At 40.4% G+C, this 22945-nt stretch overlaps 1 protein-coding gene across 2 annotated transcripts; it reads right to left on the bottom strand.

Annotated features, from left to right (window-relative positions):
• Positions 1–113: 113 nt before the first annotated feature.
• On the bottom strand, positions 114–22114 carry LOC119744925. 2 transcript variants are annotated; one of them, XM_038221130.1, is made up of 4 exons: positions 21631–22114; positions 3888–5220; positions 3482–3624; positions 114–2840 (listed from the first exon to the last, which is right to left on the bottom strand). In XM_038221130.1, the coding sequence occupies exons 1-4, from the start codon at positions 21639–21641 to the stop codon at positions 2765–2767; spliced, it is 1563 nt and encodes a 520-aa protein (XP_038077058.1). In that variant the 5' UTR covers positions 21642–22114; the 3' UTR covers positions 114–2764. The 2 variants fall into 2 exon arrangements, with proteins under 2 accessions (XP_038077058.1, XP_038077056.1); XM_038221128.1 differs by lacking the exon at positions 21631–22114 and adding an exon at positions 17344–17459.
• Between the last annotated feature and the right edge of the window lie 831 nt (positions 22115–22945).

The raw sequence follows: 22945 nt of genomic DNA, 5'->3' as shown, positions 1-22945 counted from the left end.
TAAGATGTTTGATACTTTCTTACAAAACATCCGTCCACAATTCATCCATGACAAAGACATGTGATTCACTCAGTGGAGACAGTAAGGTTAGACCGAATGCGACGATGGGTATCTCAGATGTTTTTTTTTTTTTCATTTTAATGTGAATGTCCAATGAATGCCTATCCCGACAATACTAAAATCATTGTTCTCTTGACTACGCCTTAACGCAAAAGGTTTAATTCTGTCTAGGACCATTTACATGTACAGTCGAGTCTCGTTAATACAAACTCGCTCGGACCTAGCCAAATTGTTTGTTACATGTATATCAGAATTTTGTATTAAGAGGAACATCAGTCTCATTCATTGTGCAAATAAATACACAGTAGGGACTAAGGCTTTATGTTTGTTATAACCAGAATTTTGTATTAACAGAATTTGTACTAACGAGATTCGACTGTATATACGGTATAATTACATCAGCATACTTAGGCGTATATTGAGTTCGAAATTCCAATAAGTGCTCGGTTTGAACACACTCGTAAACACTCAACCGGGAGATTTAAATTATGATTTACAAAATCATTCGGCTTTGAAGTTGACAAAATCCTTGAATGTACGCGTAACTCACACCTGCAACCATATTCTGTCGATGGTCGATCTATTACATTTTGAATGAACTTTCCTTTCCGTGCACAGTAAGGCTTTATTTCAAACAAATAAAAACAGAACATGTTCGCACATTTCCGTTTTTGCTCAAACATGCTTCGCACTGGCCCTTTTGATGTAAAGACAATTTTGGTTATACAATCGAACACCTTCATAACAAGGTCCTTGGGACTTAACGAATTACCTTGTTATAACAGGTACCTTGTATTATCAGTAATGGAAAACAAAGGAGAACAATGAAAAACAAAGACTTGGGACCTACAATTTTGCTCGTTATAAGCAGGACCTTGTATTAACATTGCTCTTCTTATCAGGGCTTGACTGTATTTGCTACGGCTGCAAGCCAAACACGTAATTCTATAGGCCTACAATTTATCTTTTTAGAAACATATTGGTTCGAGTACACTTTTGGTTAAATTTCATCATCTCGATATTAAACACAGACACAAATTAAGTAATCCGATTGCCTAAATTTAATTTTTAAATTTCAATTTGCACTACTGTTATTAAATTTTCGTACGAGATTAAATTTCTTAATACGTGACCGCTTCCACGTTGGTCTTCAAAGTTTTAAGGCATAAATCCTATAATTACTTCATTAAACGTTTTCAGATCCGGAAAGCCAATTTATTTTTTAATTTAAACAAATCAGGGCTAAAACTAAAAACATAAATCTTAGAGACCGTCACCCAGCAAACATCTTTGTTTCACATTTGATAAAACATGAGTGAAGTGAGTGCAGAGTACTCGCACATTACGCATTTTCCGGGTCAGACTTTAATATATAAATATGCTCGTCTTAACGGAAATCTCGTCTTAACCGTGCTCGTTTTAACGAGAGTCGACTGTAACTTGATTGTACAGTGGTACATTTTATACAGTAACAAATCAGAAACAAGACTTAAGTTAAACGTGCACTTCAGTTTCGTTCGCTCCACTTTCTATTTACAGTTTTAAGAATGTAACAATTAACTGATGTGCAAAAAGATATCTACACTATACATTGCTGTAGATAATAATTCATTGCATTGACTGAATAATCTTCAGGCCTTTTACATCATTTAAATGACAAAGATTCACTGTTTCTGCTATACAATTGTCGCTATTAAAGGTTTTACTGCATGAAAACTGGTGACCTTTTGCAGATACTATTCTTTAGGCGTTGTTGCTGGTACTCGTGGTCCTAGACGTCGGTGATCAAGAGTGATAGTTGCATTGTTGTGTAACGCCTTTGCATAATTGGTTTTTTTTTACGTTCTCGCCCTTACCTCTTGAACATTTCGTAGCAATGGGGGCAGGGCCACTTTTTGTAATGAGACCGTCTGTACAAATTCGAACAAACACAGTTCATTTTTATAGCTCCATGCTTGATCACCGCACGCATAGGGCGTATGTTTACGACCGTCGGGTGAGCCATTGAACAGTTTTTCGATTGCTGATTGGTTCCATTAGGAAAGCCTAGGAGAAAAAGTTAAACCAATGAAACGAAATGGCCAATACGTAAGTGTGAGTAGGCCTGCTGGTCTAATTGTTGTGCCATTAGAGGGCGCACTATACACCGTCCCTTATCGTTCAGTCAGCGTCTCGGATCAAGACTGCTTGCTTCAACTGCATGCTACAGGTGCCGTCCGCTGCTGCTACTGCGCTTGTGCATAGGTAAGCTTCTACTGATGTTACTGCTGACGTGTTTGATGGGTGAAAATACTGCTGTCGCTACTGCCTGCTTCTACATATATTACTTTTTTTTTTGCTGCTGCTCAACTGCGGCTGCCTCTGCTGCTGATGCTGTGGTTGCCACGTCAGCTGCATGCATGCTTTGATCGATTGCGGATTTTTGCTACTTTTTGGGTAGCCTATGCAACCGCTGCTACAGCTTAGCCAATTATCCATGACACAGATAAACATGCATAACACTGACAAGTATTGACTGATTCGTTGCCTCTATCCGGCAGTCTTCATGATCGAGTACGAATTGACAGACAAATTCGTTGCCTAATTCTTGAACAAATAATTTAAGACAATGGTCTAAACATCCAAAACAATGGGCCTAATGATCTCATTATAAAGTACAAGTATCTGATGCCATCCATCGTGTTGTAGATAGAGTCGAGTCCATCTATCGTTGCCGTCGACGGGGAAAGGGCTGAGTTGTGAAGTATGCCATGGTGCACCCCATACCTAGCTCAACAAACCTGACAATCAAGGTAGAAACAGACAGAGCGCGTTGGTATTAAAAGCCAATGACAATGGATCTACCTCAGGTAGCCACGACCGGAAATGTACAGTGAACGAATATGTTACGTTGCATTGTGGGACACTGCGCTGCACACGATCCCATTCGTGGCGTTAACTATCCCAGAATGCAACGCGCAAGTTCACTGCACACTTCCGGTCTATCCGGAAAAGGGTCGATATGTATACGAAACGGACGCCAATATTTGAGCACATCTTAGTAAATTGTGATTTGATAACTGGATCGGATAATAATTCATGTACATGTAATGGTTCTGTCTTAATTAATTAAACTGAATTAAGTAAGTGATTAAATGTTTTGCACAGGATTTCAATCAATCGCCATTTCACCTTACAAAAATTAATATTTACGCCACACCTAAATAACCAACTGTTTACTGTAATTTTCTGGGGGAAATAACGTTTGAAAAACTGCCTGCGAAGACCACATTTGAAACTGTTTCCAGTGATCATGCCAAAGTGTAGTGGAGCTGCTATATTAGAAATCGTTGCGATCAAGTGTCAGTATAAGCATGTGCACAACGGTAACTCGGCCTTGAGTCTGGTGCAACCTAGAACAAAATCTGCCTTCGAAACTTACCTGAAGCACGTCTGGAACACATACCAGCCCCACTCCGTCGGTTGGTCAGCTGCACTGGCTATCATCAAGCCTAGAATGCCGTACAGACCCAACCCTGATGCGGCAATGCCTAACGCGGCAGTGATGGCTGAAATGCGAAACACCTGCAAGAAAGACAGAGCTACTCAAACAATGTTTTTAAAAACAGGTGCTACAAAATCCTACCCTTAATGCAACTCCTTCCATTTCGTTTCTTGACGCATGAAAGACAGTTAATGGGACAATTATAACGTCAATTCCCTTTTCAATTAATAACTGCAGACTGAACTGCAGACATAGGCTAAACTGGGATAATCCTTAAAGTGTGAGCAAGCTTAGCCTATGTTCACAAAAATTAACCCTTAGTCATATACAGACGGATCCTTACCTTTTGTGTAGACTTCTGCGGCCGGCCGGTACCGGACATCTTGGCTCCAGATTGCTTGTCAAATTTCCCACCTTTTTTCCCAGATGCCGAGGGCGCACTCTTGCTGAAATTGCCACGCGTCTGTCTCGCGTTCGAAGATTTGGACACATCGTTACCAGTGGCGTTGCCTTTCTTGAGTCCGCCGTTTGGGGAAGACTCTGTCTTCGTTAAAGTGCCGGACTGGTCTTTGTCTTTGTCAAGTGAAGTTTCAGTCTTGTTCTCATCCTGCTCTCCAATCTTTTCTTGAGTGGATGGGTCAGAAATGTCGTCACTTACGCCATCAATTGTGGTAAATTTGGATTCAAATTCACTTTCAAGAATGGATGACGGCATGGGGGTAACGGGTTGATGAATGTTTCCATTCTGACCAATCGAGAAGACAGGGGTATCATTGATGGAGGGACCCTTGGAATTTCTTGAGAATATCGATGAAAGTCTTTTGGGAATCGTTCGGGAGATTTTAGAGCCGGCATTTGTTTTTATGCTGCCGTCAACAGTGCTCCCATCTCGAACAGAGATATCGTAGAGCGTCTTACGATTGTTTTTCTCCGTGCTCATAATCTTCCAAGCGCTATAGATGTAGGTCAGAGAAAGCACCACTCCCCAAAGGACAAAGAAACCATGACATATGATGCCTATGATCAAGACTGGAAAGATGAAGACCAAGATTAGACTGGCGCCGATGATGAACAAGAAGTGCAGGATGATGATGCCGGTCAGGAACCAGACGCTGCGCAGTCGAGACGTCCTCGTCATGCGCATTTGGGAGATGGAAATCAGGACCCAGTTGACCAAGGCGAACGCTGACGTCATACACGGGTACGGCATATTGATCAAGATGACTCCCAGCAAAAGTGGAAACTTACGGAGGAAGAGGTATGGGTCTATGAAGAGCATCAGGGTGTTGCTCAGCCCCAGGAGGAACACCAAGATATTGATGCAGGTGAAGACTGGTTGGACTGATTTTCGAGATCGCATCCCGCCCCCGACGGCTCGGTTCTTGAAGATGCGCATGACGGTCGCGTACAGCGCGTACACGCAGAGCATGAAGAACAGCGTGCCGAAGCCGTATCGGTGTACGGGCCACCAGAGGCCCCAGACGGTGATGTCCATCCCTGTCATGTCCGGTGCGATCACTACATCCGTGTGCGTCTCGGTGCCCTCGGTGTTGGTTGACGTTAAGGTCAGACCCTCACCGTCCCCGTCGGTTTGTGTGTTGGGGTCTGGCTCGGTCTTGCTGTTGGTGTCTCCCCAGGGTTCTGCCAGCGCCATGGTGATGGTTTGTTTAGAAGATCTGTATAAGAAAAATGTGAAAACAAATTACGTTTAAGAACTTAACCCCTTCTTTTTTAAAAGATAAATTCCCCGTGTTATTTCCGAGTTTCACAGAAAAGAACAATTAAATATTTTAAGTTAATCGCAATAAAAATATTGTTCACTTATGAGTAAGACATCAAATCGAAAAATCCGTCCAGGTTCAGCCATGGAACAACGAAGGCACGTTTTTGCGGTCTGACTGTAATTCAAGAGGATCCATTTTTCTTTGTTCTCTTTTCTTGTTCGGATTCAGGAGGGGGCACGCAAAAGCACAGCCAAAAAGCCTTCTTTTTTAACGCAGACGCTCGAAAATAGAAAAATATAGTTTGTGTCAAATTGGCGTGGCTTGTAGGCCTACTTTCCACGCCTTCCACCGCTGTGGCTGGGGTTCGATTCCTACCTGTGTCAATATGTGGATTGGGTTTTCAGTCCCTGCCTGATTCCGTGGGTTTTCCCCAGAATATTCTCCTGCGGTTTTTTGTTCCACCTCTAAAACTGTAATTTCTTCACATTGTCTCCTCTTTACTGGGTCTCATGGGAAACCAGCGGTTACCATTGAATGTGCTACACGGTTACTAATATGAATTATTAAATAAATAAATGAATAAATAAAAATACACATTGGATATTCCCTAAAAGACAAACATCCGAATACATGTATGTTGAAGGCAAGGGGAGGGCAACTTGGGCAGAATGTCACAGTGCCCTGCAGGTTTCTTTTTAATATTTGATACTTATTTTAAACAAGTCAGGTGTGTTTACAAACACAAACGGTGACAGTTCCCATGACATAACACCACTTCTTTTAACATCAACTTACATGTACCTTGGTCACATGGAACATTCATTGACAGCATTAGTGTCTTCTGTAGGTTTTATATGAATTAATCCCTAATCCCTATAATCTCAGAATAAATACATGATTTCTATTGTTTTAGCCACTGTGAACTTGACCCTTGACCTTTTGGCCCCAAATTCAATAGGCTTCTTAGGATTACCAAGAACAATCCACAAACCAAATTTGAAGTTCATATGTTAAGTATTTCTCAAGTTATCGCGCTGACAAGATTTCTATTGTTTTAGCCACTGTGAACTTGACCCTTGACCTTTTGGCCCCAAATGCAATAGGCTTCTTAGGATTGCCAAAAACAATCCACAAACCAAATTTGAAGTTCACATGTACAGTGTTTCTCAAGTTATCGCGCTGACAAGATTTATATTGTTTTAGCCACTGTGAACTTGACCTTTGGCCTTTTGGCCCCAAATGCAAAAGGCTTCTTAGGATTACCAAGAACAATCCACAAACCAAATTTGAAGTTCATATGTTAAGTATTTCTCAAGTTATCGCGCTGACAAGATTTCTATTGTTTTAGCCACTGTGAACTTGACCTTTGGCCTTTTGGCCCCAAATGCAAAAGGCTTCTTACGATTACCAAGAACAATCCACAAACCAAATTTGAAGTTCATATGTTAAGTATTTCTCAAGTTATCGCGCTGACAAGATTTCTATTGTTTTAGCCACTGTGAACTTGACCTTTGGCCTTTTGGCCCCAAATGCAAAAGGCTTCTTAGGATTACCAAGAACAATCCACAAACCAAATTTGAAGTTCATATGTTAAGTATTTCTCAAGTTATCGCGCTGACAAGATTTGTCCGGACACACACACCCACCCACCCACCCACCCACATACACACCCACCCACCCACGGAAGGACAAGGCGGAAACAGTATGCCCCTTCGGCTTCGCCGCGGGGCATAAAAATGAATATTGTTATCGCGTACTGAATGACATGGGTACGTGTAGGTTTAAATCCTTATCACCCTAGGCTTGTCACACGAAGTCCAAATCATGGTTAAAACGTGAACGACAGGTTTTAATTAAAAAAATATCTGAACAGCAGTAGCAGAACTAGAGGGGGGGGGGGGTTGGTTGGTGATGCACCCCCCCCCCCCCCAGCCGCTGACTAATGTATGCTAAATGTTATGAAATTAGTAAAATGGGGCCAAGAATAAGAAATGGAATGCCAAAGTTCCTAAATGTATTACTAAATTGCCTTAGAATGCAGGAGTAATCATCGTAGATTTCCTTGATTTCCTTGGGGGCATGCCCCGGACCCCACGACAGGGCGTGCCTTCTACACGCTTTAGACTCATCCCTCCCATTTCTGAAAGCTAGCTCCGCCCCTGAACAGACACCTGTCCCTAATAATTCATAGGTAATAATGTATACCGCGTATATGGCTTATCAAACACATTACGCAGTCAATTCTAGAAAGTCATAGGACATGTACATGGAGCCGGTTTCATGAACACGCATGCATGTAATTCGCATTTTCCTGTTAACTGATGCAAATATTTCTTTATTTCCAATTAGCAATATGCGAACGCGTCTTATACTTTTGACTAGTTTGTGATTTTCATTTCATCATTAACCCTAAAAGAGTCCGTCACAGTACAGGGACCACAAATTCGTATCCTTGTGGAGACACGCACACAATAGGAACAAAACAACATTGTAAAGGTCTCCACAGGGCAATTTCTATAGATGAATAGGTCTCCACAAAGTTTTCACGAAAAAGATATATGGGTTTTACTCAAAAACTAGGAATTTCCAAGGTGGGTTGATCCGTCGCAAATGGAAGAGTTTTAGAAAAGGGATATCAAGTCCAAATTTCAGCCAAGGAAACTAATTCTGGTTAAAATAAGAGCATTTTGAAACTTCACTTTCAAAATTGAACACTTTACTACACGAGAACAAAGAAATGTCTCCACAAGGATACCAATTTTAGAAAGTGTGTCATCAGCCGTGGCGAGGCCGGTTGGGTGATTCTCCTTCTGATCTGCAATTCAATGAATGCTATTTTAATTAATTGTGATGTGCTGTGATATAAAGAGACCTACAGAGGCGGATCCAGGAAGTTTTGCAGTCGGGGGTTAAGTTTCACTGGGTCCGGCAGATCGTTGTATGTCCGATTGCTGCTGACATGCGGACAAACGTAATGCAACACATTATTGAGTGGTCGGGCACAACCCGACCACTCTTTGGATCTGTTACGATTAATCTTTCTTTCTTTCTTTGAGTGGTCGGGCACAACCCGACAACTCTTTGGATTTGTTGCGATTAATCTTTCTTTTTCTTTTTTTTCTTTTTCCGGACAATACTTCTCCGCGGGTTTTCTCTCAAACGGTATATGGTATGAACTTGTAACTTTCAATATATATCGACCCTCATCCAAAGTGGTGCATATTTAATACTCTTACGTCATGATTATGTCATCAGGTGTCAAATTACAAGTGATTTTAACTGAAAAAGTGACCAAATTCTCTTCACTTTTGTGGATTGCTTGTTGTACCTTGTAATTTTGGCCGAATAAATAATAATAATAATAACTTATAACTCTTGAACTAAACATTCAATGATGTTTGTATTCTGTAATCAGATAGACCATTAATCGCTAAACATTTTTGGCCGTGTACGTGAACTCGCTTGACCTTTACTTCCGGGTCTACCTGCTTTCTAGTGCAGACGTCTTACCACTCGACCACCGAGCTAACGGGATCGGTTGGCCGGTTCGAATCTGATGTACATAGCAGCGGGTACCGCATAAACTATTATAAGATGGAATTTTGCGTTGGGGTGATATAATTTAAATTAGGTTTTGCCCTTCACCGACGTTTAAACACTGTATACTCAGTGTGTTACCTCCCAAGTGAAAGTTGGAAAAAATCACTCGGGTGGGACTCGAACCCACGACCTCCTGCTTTCTAGTGCAGATGTCTTACGAGATGAGAGGGAAACTGGTAAGGCGTGATTTCAATCGGTTATGGAAAGGAATCTTGTTTTCCTTTTATTTGAGGCTAATTTCTATATTTTGAATTCACCTAACTTTGACCTTCTGGCAGCCCCGGAAGGAAAGGTCAAACGACTTTGACTTCCGGATGATGACGCCATCACACTGTTTTTGTGTCTGGCATTCTTCACTAAACACTTTTATAATATATGTGTCTGTAGTAAAATGCTTCCGCTTTTGAGCTATATTCAGTTTTTATTGCACTTCCGGTAACACCGGAAGTAAAGGTCAAGCGGTTTTGTGTCTGGGGACAAGAAATGTTCCTCACGGCATAGTCTACAACCTCAGGAAAAACGAAAACGATACTCTATTTAGTTCAAAAGATATACGCAAACTATTTTGTCAAAATTTGCCCTTAAATCGCTTTCAATTTGATACCTGATGACGTCATGATGGCGTAACAAAAATTATAACATCTCCGGAAGGTCAAAGTTAGGTGAATTCAAAATGAAGACGTTAGCCTGACATCAAAACAAAGCAAAATTTCTTCCAAACAGTTCACGGTATGATCACAAAACCTTGTGTGAACTTTTATTATTAAAAGCGGCATCCTTGCGACGCGTGTCTGTTGCTAGCCGTGCAGGCCGTACAAGTTCGTGTAACTTATCCCCGTTTTCTTCTGTTATGGTGCAATCTCCTTGGAGATTGGAAGATCAGATACATAAATTGACGGGAAAAGTGCAGATTTCAGTCGCAGCCTGACTGTAATTTTATTCCCTGACAGACTGCAGATCACAATTTGTCTGTTTTAATCGGGTTGGCGCAGAAGTTCTTCCTGGCCTTTCACCTCCATGGCCCAAGTTCAATTCCTGGCCAGGTCCACATGTGGATTGGGTTTTCAGTCTTCCTATGGGGCTGCCGTTCAAATCGGACTATCATGGACAGTATCGGACAAAATGTGGTGCTCTTCAATCCGGCAAATTTGCCGACGGGGCTGATGTTGCCGACAAGACAACGATTTTGCCGACAAAAACGATTAAGGGGGAGGGGGGAGGGGGTCATATCTTCCATCCCCCCCCCCCCTCTAGGGATGCTCGTGACCAGAATTCATTTTTTTTCCCTGTAGAGTCGTCACTAGTGATCTCAAAACAGAATTTATGTCTACGGGCTCTTAACATGAACTATTATATTGGAGAAAAAAACCTGAAAACTAAGGAAGCTCCTTCGTCTTTGTTTAAAACATTTCACTGCCAACTGCCTGCCAATTAAGTTATCACAATGCTCTTTACAAAGTAAAGGCACACAACAGCGTGAAGTCATGCCTGAGAGCCTTCACAGATGTCACATAAAAGGAATACATGTAATTGGACATTGTCATCACTACATGTATGACGCCCCAATACCACATGCGTGACAATGCCAAATGATGCCACCGGTAAATTTCAATTAACTTGGAGCAATAACCGACCCCCGCACAAATTAGCCTGGAACATTAAATTCCGGTGTCTCAAAGAACCACAACAAATCTCCCAATTACTGCAGTATACCCATTCATGATTGTTTTTGCAAATTTAGTCCCCCGATCGCCTCATTCCTAGGCTGGTGCTGCACTTTTATAGCGGCAATGAATAATAATTGCCTTATATTGAACTTGTACATCATGTTGCAAAATCTAAGGATCAGTACTGAAATTGTTTTAATGGTGTCCAGAGGCCCCTGAAAATAGAAGCTATTATGAGGAATTCCATAAAACGCCTGAACATATGGGGCCAGAAGTTCAATTTCAGAGAGTGACCTATTTAAAAATATTCCTTGAAATCAATCCTCGTGTCACAAGAGTTTTAAAGCATAACTTCTGAAACAAGTTCCTCCCAACACTTAAGCAAAACTTTCCGCAAATCCAGATCTTTCTTGAAAAAAAAAAGGCAGTTTCTCATGATATAGATTTTGTCCAGATTTGACCCAAGACATCAGAGGCACTGCACGTGATATTACTTAAATTAGGTACTGAAGAAATAATGGTTGGTATGGGACATCGCCGTGGCTATTTGCAGTTTGACCCAATTTTTAAAACCAGTTTCACTGAATAATCTGAGGAGATGAATGTAGGTGCAATGCCAACTTAGATAAGAACCAACAAACTTCAAAGAAAAAAAAAACATGCAAGCGCTTCAGTTTCGGACCAAAAATCACCCACAGGGGATCAGCGGGAAGATTATAGCTTCCTTCTGTGTGTCAGCAGGATTTGACAAACTACCGGACTGAATTTTCCCTTCAAAAAGCATCCTCGATTACTCTGTGTCGGCACCGAACAGTTTGCCAATTTGGTCCGGCGGTACTGACGGCAGTGTAAATGGCTGCCTGGAGAGATTTCTTGACATTACCATGTTACGAAGATGTAATAAATTTTGTTACGTCATCCTGACTTTATCAGGTATCAAATTACAAGCGATTTAAGGGCAAATTTTGACAAAATAGTTTGCGTTATATCTTTTGAACTAAATAGAGTATCGTGTTCGTTTTTTTGTGAGGTTGTAGACTATGCCGTGAGAAACATTTTGTGTTCCAAAACACAAAACCGCTTGACCTTTACTTCCGGTGTTACCGAAAGTGCAATAAAAACTGAATATAACTCTAAAGCGGAAGCATTTTACTACAGACTCGTATATTATGAAAGTGTTAGTGAGGAATGCCAGACACAAAAAAAACAGTGTGATGACGTCATCATCCGAAAGGGCGCCCCTAGCGGCACCGTAAATATTGTTTCTTTTCTTTACTTTTAAAACCATGGGTTCAAATTTTACCAAATCGACCCTTGATATTCTTTGATTAACGACAGATAACTTGGCAAGGTTTCAAACTCATGACGTCATCAGACTGGAAGTTACTTTTATGAGAATTTGCCAACGATCATATTTTAAATTTAATTCTATCATTTGAACCATGTCGTATTTCTTAGCCCAAATAACGATACCATTACAATGTTCACCTTTTGCTTCTAAACACTGTGACGTCATCAAACCGGAAGTTCGGTGTTATGAATACATACACTTATAGTTTCCAAATTTTCATACGTTATTTAACTTCACAATGAACATCCACTCCGAACTAAATCAGTATTCACTTCCCGTTTTTGACTAATGACGTTATCAAGCCAGAAATAACTTGTATGTGTACATGTTAACTGAAATTTAATTGATTGTCCTGGAAAAAATTTAATTTCCTGATACACTGTACTTTGTACTTACATAAAAATATTCATAACTTAACTGGACAGTGTTTCATAAAATAGTTGTCTACCCGACCACTCTGCGTTTGTAACAACAAACGCGAATCTCTAAGTTACTTGTAATATTTTTCAGGGTGTCAGGGCTGTCAGAGAGGGGGGGATCGAGACCCCCCTCCCCCTCTGGATCTGCGCCTGACTTCCTAAGATATTCTTAGTGCCCACGCATGCAATGCCAAAGGCGTTAGCTACATAGCACAAAGCGTTTTCTAATTATGATCACGGCTTTTGTCCGTGATCTGCCTACACTTAATGGAAAGCAACACGATTTTTTAGGTTCACCAGCGGGTCGAAAATTTGAAACATTTCTTCAACATCGTGTAAAGACTCGGCACGAAAAAAATTATTAAAAAAAAGATAAAATCGCGGGCGATATCTGTTTCGACTCTCGAGTATTATAAGTTCCTTCAAGTTAATAAAGGGAAGATACAAAATTTGCAAACATCAAAAAAGGAAATTATCAAATTATCACGAAATACCTAACTGGATTGTTAGGGAATGACAGTCTAAAGCATCCTGTAACATCGTGGTTCCTGGTGTGCTGACATTTTCAAGAAAACTTGTATTTTCCAACGATGGTCGGCCGACCAGCGTTGGAGAAAACTGGCTTTTTTTCAAAAACTGCTCCTATTTTTTTCATATTTATATATTCCGCATTTTCTTTTCGGTTGATTACACACCCGTGAAGGGGTACAAGCCTGCTAGACTGATTCTCTGACCTTACATTCCCCAAAGTCTATGTTTTATCTTAAGTGGGGTCAGGAAACCAGATTATAAGAACATGATTTTTTCCCCTGTTTTTTTTCCCCCAGCATCTACAAGCCCAAAACGTTACTTGTAACATTTTTCAGGGTGTCAGGGCTGTCAGAGAGGGGGGGTCGAGACCCCCCTCCCCCTCTGGATCTGCGCCTGACTTCCTAAGATATTCTTAGTGCCCACGCATGCAATACCAAAGGCGTTAGCTACATAGCACAAAGCGTTTTCTAATTATGATCACGGCTTTTGTCCGTGATCTGCCTACACTTAATGGAAAGCAACACGATTTTTTAGGTTCACCAGCGGGTCGAAAATTTGAAACATTTCTTCAACATCGTGTAAAGACTCGGCACGAAAAAAATTATTAAAAAAAAGATAAAATCGCGGGCGATATCTGTTTCGACTCTCGAGTATTATAAGTTCCTTCAAGTTAATAAAGGGAAGATACAAAATTTGCAAACATCAAAAAAGGAAATTATCAAATTATCACGAAATACCTAACTGGATTGTTAGGGAATGACAGTCTAAAGCATCCTGTAACATTGTGGTTCCTGGTGTGCTGACATTTTCAAGAAAACTTGTATTTTCCAACGATGGTCGGCCGACCAGCGTTGGAGAAAACTGGCTTTTTTTCAAAAACTGCTCCTATTTTTTTCATATTTATATATTCCGCATTTTCTTTTCGGTTGATTACACACCCGTGAAGGGGTACAAGCCTGCTAGACTGATTCTCTGACCTTACAATTCCCCAAAGTCTATACATTGCTCTGTTTTATCTTAAGTGGGGTCAGGAAACCAGATTATAAGAACATGATTAGTTTTCTTGGGTTTTTTTCCCCAGCATCTACAAGCCCAAAACGTTACTTGTAATATTTTTCAGGGTGTCAGGGCTGTCAGAGAGGGGGGATCGAGACCCCCCTCCCCCTCTGGATCTGCGCCTGACTTCCTAAGGGGCAATTCAGAATTTTCAATGTTTTAAAATTTCGACTTTTTTCCCAAATTATTTTGACCCACTTACCCACCCCTAATTTCGATTAATAAAAAACTGAACATGTATAAAATTATGTACATGCACTTGCATGTACATATACGTGAACATGTACAGGTATACCCATGTACATTTGTGTCTAGTTCAGTGACGGCGTGAAGATGTCAGTCTTCCTCTTTTGCATTGGTGACCTTCAGTTTTCTTGTGTTTTGCCAGCTGATATGCTGTTGGGAATGACAGGTTGCAGTTTTGGAAGCCACAAAGATGACCGTGGTTTTGTCGTTTTCTGGATGAGGTGGATGACATGTGACATACGAGGTTGTGCCTGTCACGTGAGGTAGCTGAGAAAATATCGCTCGTACCCCTGCCCTGTTTGCAGGGCGGAGTTGGGGGGGGGGGGGAGTACGAGCGAAAGAAAACATCAGGTTTGGGCAGACATCACAACACATCACAGGCTGCGGTCCTCGTAGTCTTGGAGTCCAGTGGTTGAATAGTCCAGTTTTTATAGCGATTGGTAATCGACGCCCGCGGCGTGTTATAGAGCCGATCTAGTACACCTGGTACCCTGCTGCCTCTCCACGGCCTAACCGCCACAAAGGCCCGGCGTCCAAGTCTACTGAAAAAAAACCCACCTCCCTAGGCTCTCATGCCACAGTGGGTCTATATACACGTACATGACGTACATGTACAGTACATACAGGGGACGAAGTTGAAAAAGAAACACGCATCGCGATATCGGAACGCTTGCGCGTAGTTCAGGCAAGTCAAAAGATCTATCTTTCTTTGTTTTTTAAATCTTTTTTCCATGGAAAGTGAATTTCGATTTTCAATTATTTAGCTCGACCCACCCACCCGCTATTTGGAAAAAAGATCGAAATTTTAAAACATTGAAAATTCTGAATGGCCCCCTAAGATATTCTTAGTGCCCACGCATGCAATACCAAAGGCGTTAGCTACATAGCACAAAGCGTTTTCTAATTATGATCACGGCTTTTGTCCGTGATCTGTCCACACTTAATGGAAAGCAACACGATTTTTTAGGTTCACCAGCGGGTCGAAAATTTGAAACATTTCTTCAACATCGATCGTGTAAAGACTCGGCTCGAAAAAAATCATTAAAAAAAGGATAAAATCGGGGGCGATATCTGTTTCGACTCTCGAGTATTATAAGTTCCTTCAATAATAATAACTTTATTCGTTAATAAAGGAAAGATACAACATTTGCAAACATCGAAAAAGGAAATTATCAAATTATCACGAAATACCTAACTGGATTGTTAGGGAATGATAGTCTAAAGCATCCTGTAACATCGTGGTTCCTGGTGTGCTGACATTTTCAAGAAAACTTGTATTTTCCAACGCTGGTCGGCCGACCAGCGTTGGAGAAAACTGGCTTTTTTTCAAAAACTGCTCCTATTTTTTTCATATTTATATATTCCGCATTTTCTTTTCGGTTGATTATACACCGGTGAAGGGGTACAAGCCTGCTAGACTGATTCTCTTACCTTACAATTCACCAAAGTCTATACATTGCTCTGTTTTATCTTCAGTGGGGTCAGGAAACCAGATTATAAGAACATGATTTTTTTTTCCTGGGTTTTTTTCCCCAGCATCTACAAGCCCAAAACGTTACTTGTAATATTTTTCAGGGTGTCAGGGCTGTCAGAGAGGGGGGATCCAGACCCCCCTCCCCCTCTGGATCTGCGCCTGACTTCCTAAGATATTCTTAGTGCCCACGCATGCAATGCCAAAGGCGTTAGCTACATAGCACAAAGCGTTTTCTAATTATGATCACGGCTTTTGTCCGTGATCTGCCTACACTTAATGGAAAGCAACACGATTTTTTAGGTTCACCAGCGGGTCGAAAATTTGAAACATTTCTTCAACATCGATCGTGTAAAAACTCGGCACGAAAAAAATCATCAAAAAAGATAAAATCGCGGGCGATATCTGTTTCGACTCTCGAGTATTATAAGTTCCTTCAAGTTAATAAAGGGAAGATACAACATTTGCAAACATCAAAAAAGGAAATTATCAAATTATCACGAAATACCTAATTGGATTGTTAGAGAATGACAGTCTTAAGCGTCCTGTAACATCGTGGTTCCTGGTGTGCTGCAATTTTCAAGAAAACTTGTATTTTCCAACGCTGGTCGGCCGACCAGCGTTGGAGAAAACTGGCTTTTTTTCAAAAATTGCTCCTATTTTTTTCATATTTATATATTCCGCATTTTCTTTTCGGTTGATTACACACCCGTGCAGGGGTACAAGCCTGCTAGACTGATTCTCTGACCTTACAATTCCCCAAAGTCTATACATTGCTCTGTTTTATCTTAAGTGGGGTCAGGATACCAGATTATAAGAACATGATTAGTTTTCTTGGGTTTTTCCCCCCAGCATCTACAAGCCCAAAACGTGAAACAAGTCAGTTTAACAATATTTGCTATAAGATACTAATCCTTCAAATCCATTTATTTCTGAAATAAATGGATATGTACATTCCAAACGTAGTCCATGAGAGAACGCTCAGAATTGTTCATTTGAAAGACAATCGCACTGTGTTCACTCTTTTGTCTTGCGTGACTCGCCGAGTGCCGGTATGCATGAAAAACAATTGCTGAAAACTATCCGGTCGCTTCCGGTGTTAACTATCCCAACTTGACCGAGTCCTTGTACCGGTTTCCCGTACCCTGCCCATTGTAAACACGAGTACACATGTACTTAGAGACTGGCAAACATGTACATGTTTTTGAGGGGGATTTTTTTTTTTTTTTTAGGAATTAGTTCCGTATTTTTGACCGTTCCAATAAAGCTTTGTTTTACAAGATGCTCAAATCAGAAACATGATAAACAAAATAATGGTACAAAACATGGAAATGGTGTACAAACTCTTATTTAAAGATGCCCTGAAATATTGTATCAACAAATAAAAGCCAAAATAACAATCGATTTCAAAGCCTGAATCTCTAAACAGAGAGCCCATAAAGGTAACCAATTGCTATCACTCTTTATGTTTTAAAAATGCAGAGGTTGGAAAATTCTGTAACGCTCATGCTCTTCCATATGCAGAAGTCCTTCCTCAGCCTTTCTATAAACTCCACATTTTGCTGTAATCGTTGGAACAACCCAAAGATCGGGTGGTTCTTTCAATAGTAAGCAATGAGTGAAACCTAAACATTTGTGAAACAATGAAGAATTACTTGCCAAATTTCTTTCCACATACTTTTATATTCACAGTGTAAATGTATCAGAGCATGGAGGAAGAAAGAGCAACCATACCTCTTCAAGAAAATCTGGTAGACTACGGATCTTGCACGCGTCTTCCTTCGGTTGGTATTCAAACGGTTGTCGGTCTTCTGCGATTTATTCGGTGCTTGCATCAACGAGGGACAAATTATTTCTGTTGGGTTCACGAGCAACGTTTGGATTGATATACCATGAAGTACGCGACTATATCCTGCCGTTGCTGCTCGGCACAAGGACTCAAATAGCGACATGACGTCATGTAATTAGTCACGTGATTGGTCATGTGATTCTAGACAGTCACGCACTGTTCACCGATTGGCCACAAGTTTTTAAGGGAGCTTTGATGAACCACGTGCTCCCAACAGTGTTTTTTCTGGAGGGGGGTGTTAACACTCTGAAATGTTTTCCGTAGTCTAAACACAATGATCCGTACACGCCTGTTTTTAACTGATTCTAATCTTTTTCGCTGTAAAAATACATCAAATTTACAATAATTTCTACCGGATTTCTGCATTACACGTCGTAGTCAACAACTGAACAAAATACGGCGGCGCGCGCACATGATGACGTCAATCTGCTTTGTCGAGGTTCCTCACCCAACTCTATACGATGACAACACATTGACAAAAGCGACTGATACCGACTATTGTCTGGCCTTGTCAACAGCGTATTTAAAAAAACCTCAGATTGTTTATTTCCCGATACCGTATATATTCACGAAAGAATCAAAGTAGATAAAAGAAATATTGAATTAAGTTGACCACACGCGTGTAGACGTGAGAGGTATTGAATTGAATCTGAAATTGATTCCGCCGAGTCTATGAAAAGAGAGCCCTAGTTTTTTTTTAATCATCAGAGGCTAGAAAGAACCGAAAGGAGGTCTGTTTCAAATTTCGTTAAGTAAGGACCCGAATGTTCACTGATTCGTAAGCTACGTGTTTAATTCCAAACCTTTCATTTCCAGAAGTGCATACATGTATGCTACCAAGATGTTGATTCATTTACGAAAGTATCGGTTCAACAATTTATCCAAAATGCCAGGAACACAAAAGGTTTGGTAGTTCAAGAACGACGATTTTTTTTAAGTTTACGGATAAACACAGCTGACAAAGTTTTCAACTTTATTGGGGAAACTATAATTATTATTGAAACTGCACAGAAAAAAACTTTAACACAGCTCGCATTGTTAGAATAGTTTTTAAAGAAAATGGTCTCGTCAAATCTTGATTTGGGCACATTAAATTTAAAAATTACTATCTTCCGAATACACACTTTGCGAACCTAATGGTTGGAATTGACGCATCAGGCTTCTTAATTTGATTAATGTTTAAGGCCATTTTGTATTTGTATATATCAGGTCAATCCAGTCAGATAGCAGTTTACAGCAGTTTAATTCTTTTTCACTTTTATAATTTAGGGTCATTCCAGTTTGCAGGCATGTTGAAGCATGCAGCCCTTTTGTTTGGGTTTTTTTTTAAACGAAAACTTCTTCCAGGAAAAAGAGTCGACCGGACACACGAGACATTTGATGATGACTTGGTTTTTGTCGTGACACGTGCACCCATGTCTTAATTGAATCTAAATATGTACAGGCCGTGCTCCTCAACAATCGTATTCCTCTTCTGACGTCTTCTTAACAAGTCTTTAAAATATAAACGTCTAACTACCCCTTTTTATTTTAGTCGCCTCCGTTTTCGTCTTCAACCCTCTGAAAAACTCTTGCGCTCAAACAGTAGACTGGTTCTCGGTCCCTACATTATCAATTCTAATGGGGTCGGGAACCAGTCTGTCTCAATAGAAGTGAATTATCATCGGGCCGCAAATACGGTAAAATCTTGTAAAATAAACATTCCATGCCTAAACATAGGCGGATGCTTTCGTTTGATGTCTTATCTAAAAGTGAATAATTTTTGAATTACTGGGGAAAAAAATCGCAATATTTTCCAGAGAGATTGTCGACAACTGCAGGGACAATACATCTTTAGGGAACACAAGGTAGCATTACAAACAAGACGGCAAAGTAAAGGACAAATCAGCACGCTACGACCTCCGACATCCGCAGCGGAACGACATCCAGACAATGCAACTGCGATATGTCCAGAAATAATCCACTAATACAAAAGGCCAAGTGCTACAATAGGATTGTCAATTTCTCAAAGGAAGCTCCGCCCGCGACTCGACAGCGTCTGTACGAAACAACATTTCACAAATGCAGAAATGTTTTTGAAAAGATGGAAAATATGAAAACTGCTACAAAGCACGTTCTCCTGGATAATGTATTTTTCTTCGAATGTTTACAAAATAAATGAACTGATGCCCACAACGTCAGGATCTCAGAAAACAGCCAACTTATGTACTTTATTTAAGTGCCTTTTCTGTTTCTGGAAAAGTGCATTGATAAATACAAACACTCGTACTGCCAGTTTATAAATAAACATGTCGATATATTTAGTGAAGGCTTGCGCATGCTCAGTATTTCGATCACAGTGCAGACATGTTCCCCGACTGGACAATTTGCTGACGACTTCTGGCAATACATCAGGTAGCCTTAACAATCTAATTAGGCCTATAGAATATGACGCAACTATTTCAATGACATAATGGCCACGATAGCATAAAGCCCGGTTCATACTTCATGCGAATGCGAAGCGAATTTGACGTCATGAAACATTCGCTGCGAAATTCGCCCGAGTTGAAGTGTGTTCAACTTTTGCGAATTCGCAGCGCGAATACTTGTCATGACGTCACAGATTCGCGTTCGCTTTCGCTTTCGTGCCGAGTATGAACCGGGCTTTAGGCCTACTTGAGTTTCAATTCAAATAAAAAGACACAATTTTAGACCTGATAAGCATTTTTTTTTTTACGTTACACCTAGAAACACCGGATAATCGGATATCAATGAAATCGTTCACGATTTGGTAAAAAAAAAGCTTCCCGATGAGAACAAAATTGATAACTTTTGGACATTTTCGAATTTCCTGTTGTAGAGGGCCATGCATTACAATCAAAGTAGTACCAGACTACCCTGGAAATACAGATGCGTACACCAGTTCGATTTTATGTAATGATTAATATGGCACGGATGCGTGGTCACAATGATCTAACTAGAAATAGTTCACGAAAGACAATTTTGATAAAACGACAAACTCATAAAATAATATGTTTGTGTCTGTATTGAACCTCCCACAAAAGTTATTCTTTGCGATTGTTGACGTTTAGTTTATGGTACTTGTCAGATTGTATGGGACCTTGAGGGTAGAAAAACATGCAAAACAAATTCAGGCCAGCTTTACTCATTCACTCTTTAGCCAACAAAATTCTCCAAAATGTTCAGGGGCAAAATACAAGATCCTCAGTGTTTCACCAGCCAAGTTTGAAGTCTTTTTTAAACGAGACTTTTCTTCAATATTTTGCACCTAAAACTTAAGCCAAGTGTTTTAAATTTGAAGCCTAAGACTAGACTTGTACAAGTCCAATGTTTGGAAAGACTGACCTCTTTATTAGTCTGGTGGCACACTATGGGGAGATGTGTAGAAATAGAGACCGGTTACAAGATGTTTCTTTTGACACAGTTGACTGATGCGGTTCTAAAGGGTTGTTGGACTGGTTGTTTGATGTGCCAGTCTTGTGCTGTATGTTTTCAGTAAGTTTTGGGACTCAATTGCGACTACTGAGAGTCCCAAATGTTCCGACTATATGTGCACGTTAATACAAGAACAAACGCACGGCACCGTGTGCATTGTGAATGTAATTTGAAAGAATGCAAAAAAAAGCCCACCCGTTTTTTCCATGTCAAACGTTAATTTGTAAGGCATTATTGTAGTTGGCAACTCCTTGTAGTTTTCAACAAAACGTGTACCATGCATAAACTAAACGTTAACAATCGCAAAGAATTAATTTGTGTGAATGCACAGATTGGCACAGATTAGGCACACCAAATGGGTCCCCAAGCCTTTTTTTGGAAAAGATGTACAATGTATCAACCCATTTGGTCACATTTTTTTGGCAATGATAATTTTTCTGAACAAACAGATAAATATAGGTTAACATCTTATTTAACAGAAAAGAATGCAGAATCCTGATGCCAACTATATGATTAACTTTCACCAGTATGCTTGAAAAATCCTGAGTACATACAAATTTAATAAAACTAAGTGCAAATCAAAAAAATTAGTGCAGCCTAATTTCGTCCTTAGATGTAAAGACTTCTTCAGAGGCAAATTGCAGAGGAACAAGAAACAAAACTTAGTGCACACTTCCAACAAAACTGTGTCTTAATACTACATTCTTTCCCGGTTTTCTTTCCAAGAGTTTACTCACCCATGGTTCATCCAGCAGATACTCCGGTAGTTGATTTTAACTTCTGAAGTTGAACTTGAAAGTTGGCCTTGAGAAGCTGAACTTCGACCTTTCACCTTGTGTGGTATACGCCTTTACGTCCGTTTGCCCCCATCTTCCTAACACTCGCAATTCACTTTCCAATTGAACCGGAGACAAAGCGGTTACTCCTCCTGTCTCGAATTAGTTACTCCTCCTGTCTCGAATTAAAAACACCGACTTCAAGGAATGGTCCTGATGACAGTCTCTTATATGAATCTTGGACACTGTGACACTAACTTCTTCAAATTTTACTCAAATTGAGAACACCGGTGACATTGTCTGTCCAGCGTGCTACGCCTAGTAGCAACTACGGGCCAATATTGCATTGTCACCCGTATAACTCCCTCTCGTTAAGAGCTATCAAGGGGAATTACGTGGTACAAGCTTATAATAGCAGCCGTATTACGTAAAACCAAAAGCGGTTAACAATCAACTTAAGCCGTACATGTTCAGTGGTCTCATCCAGCGTCCTTTAACAATGGAAATTGGGGCGCCAATGTCTCGTGTTCCCCTTTGTGTCAATTGGTGGAATCCTCTTATTCACTTCGTATCTAGGCAACGCGGTGGTAGTATACCACGTGCTTAATCCCAATGGTTTGAGGCAAGAATGGTTCCTAATTAAAGCATGAAGGTTATTCCTACCTCCGTGCATTAAAGCAGTTTCACTCTCAGTGACGTTGCTGGCACATCCGGGCAAAATAAAAGTAAAAAGGGCCGAGCCTGATGGCACTTTAAATAACTGTCTGTACTGTAGGTTGGTGCAGACATCCGGATTTTTTTTTTACATTGACCTATCTTTCTCCCAGACCTATGTGCGTGAAACTCCATGGTTCTTGAGTCTGGCTGGAGTGCTGAATGGTAACACATTCATGTATATCAACCGTTGAAAACATGTGTGTAAATGATTAGATGTTTTCATCGGATGATGACACTCCGCTCCAATCTATAGCCTTACCTTGAATCTTTCTTAGCCACCCTACATCTTTCCCACTTTCTTATCATATTAACATTGAAACCCCAATGCGATTAACTCCTTTCAGAGAGAATTGAGGGCTGTTACCATTAAGTGATCAAAAGCTAATTGCTTGAGATTATAATTGTATTCCAAGGTCTCAACATTTTCATGAAACACAACCCATGAGCAACGTGACTAAAATTTCATCTGTGCACATCGTCATTCATATCATGGAGGTACCTTCGACTAACTCCCTAGCATGATTTACTAGGAACCATACCCATACCGTAAATTCCAACA

Source organism: Patiria miniata, unplaced genomic scaffold (assembly GCF_015706575.1).
Source record: "Patiria miniata isolate m_02_andy unplaced genomic scaffold, ASM1570657v1 HiC_scaffold_7, whole genome shotgun sequence".
Lineage (NCBI taxonomy): Eukaryota > Metazoa > Echinodermata > Asteroidea > Valvatida > Asterinidae > Patiria > Patiria miniata.
The sequence above is the reverse complement of the archived record's forward strand: the minus strand, read 5'-3'. Positions and strand labels throughout refer to the sequence as shown.

What these genes read in the sequence shown, in the direction of transcription:
- LOC119744925 (XM_038221128.1), bottom strand. Translation starts at nt 17,444, where the DNA reads ATGCAAGCACCGAATAAATCGCAGAAGACCGACAACCGTTTGAATACC. An exon ending in TACCAGATTTTCTTGAAGAG is followed by an intron (nt 5,221 to 17,343) that starts GTATGGTTGCTC and finishes TTTCTTATACAG; the next exon opens with ATCTTCTAAACAAACCATCA. An exon ending in CGCAGAAGTCTACACAAAAG is followed by an intron (nt 3,625 to 3,887) that starts GTAAGGATCCGT and finishes TCTTTCTTGCAG; the next exon opens with GTGTTTCGCATTTCAGCCAT.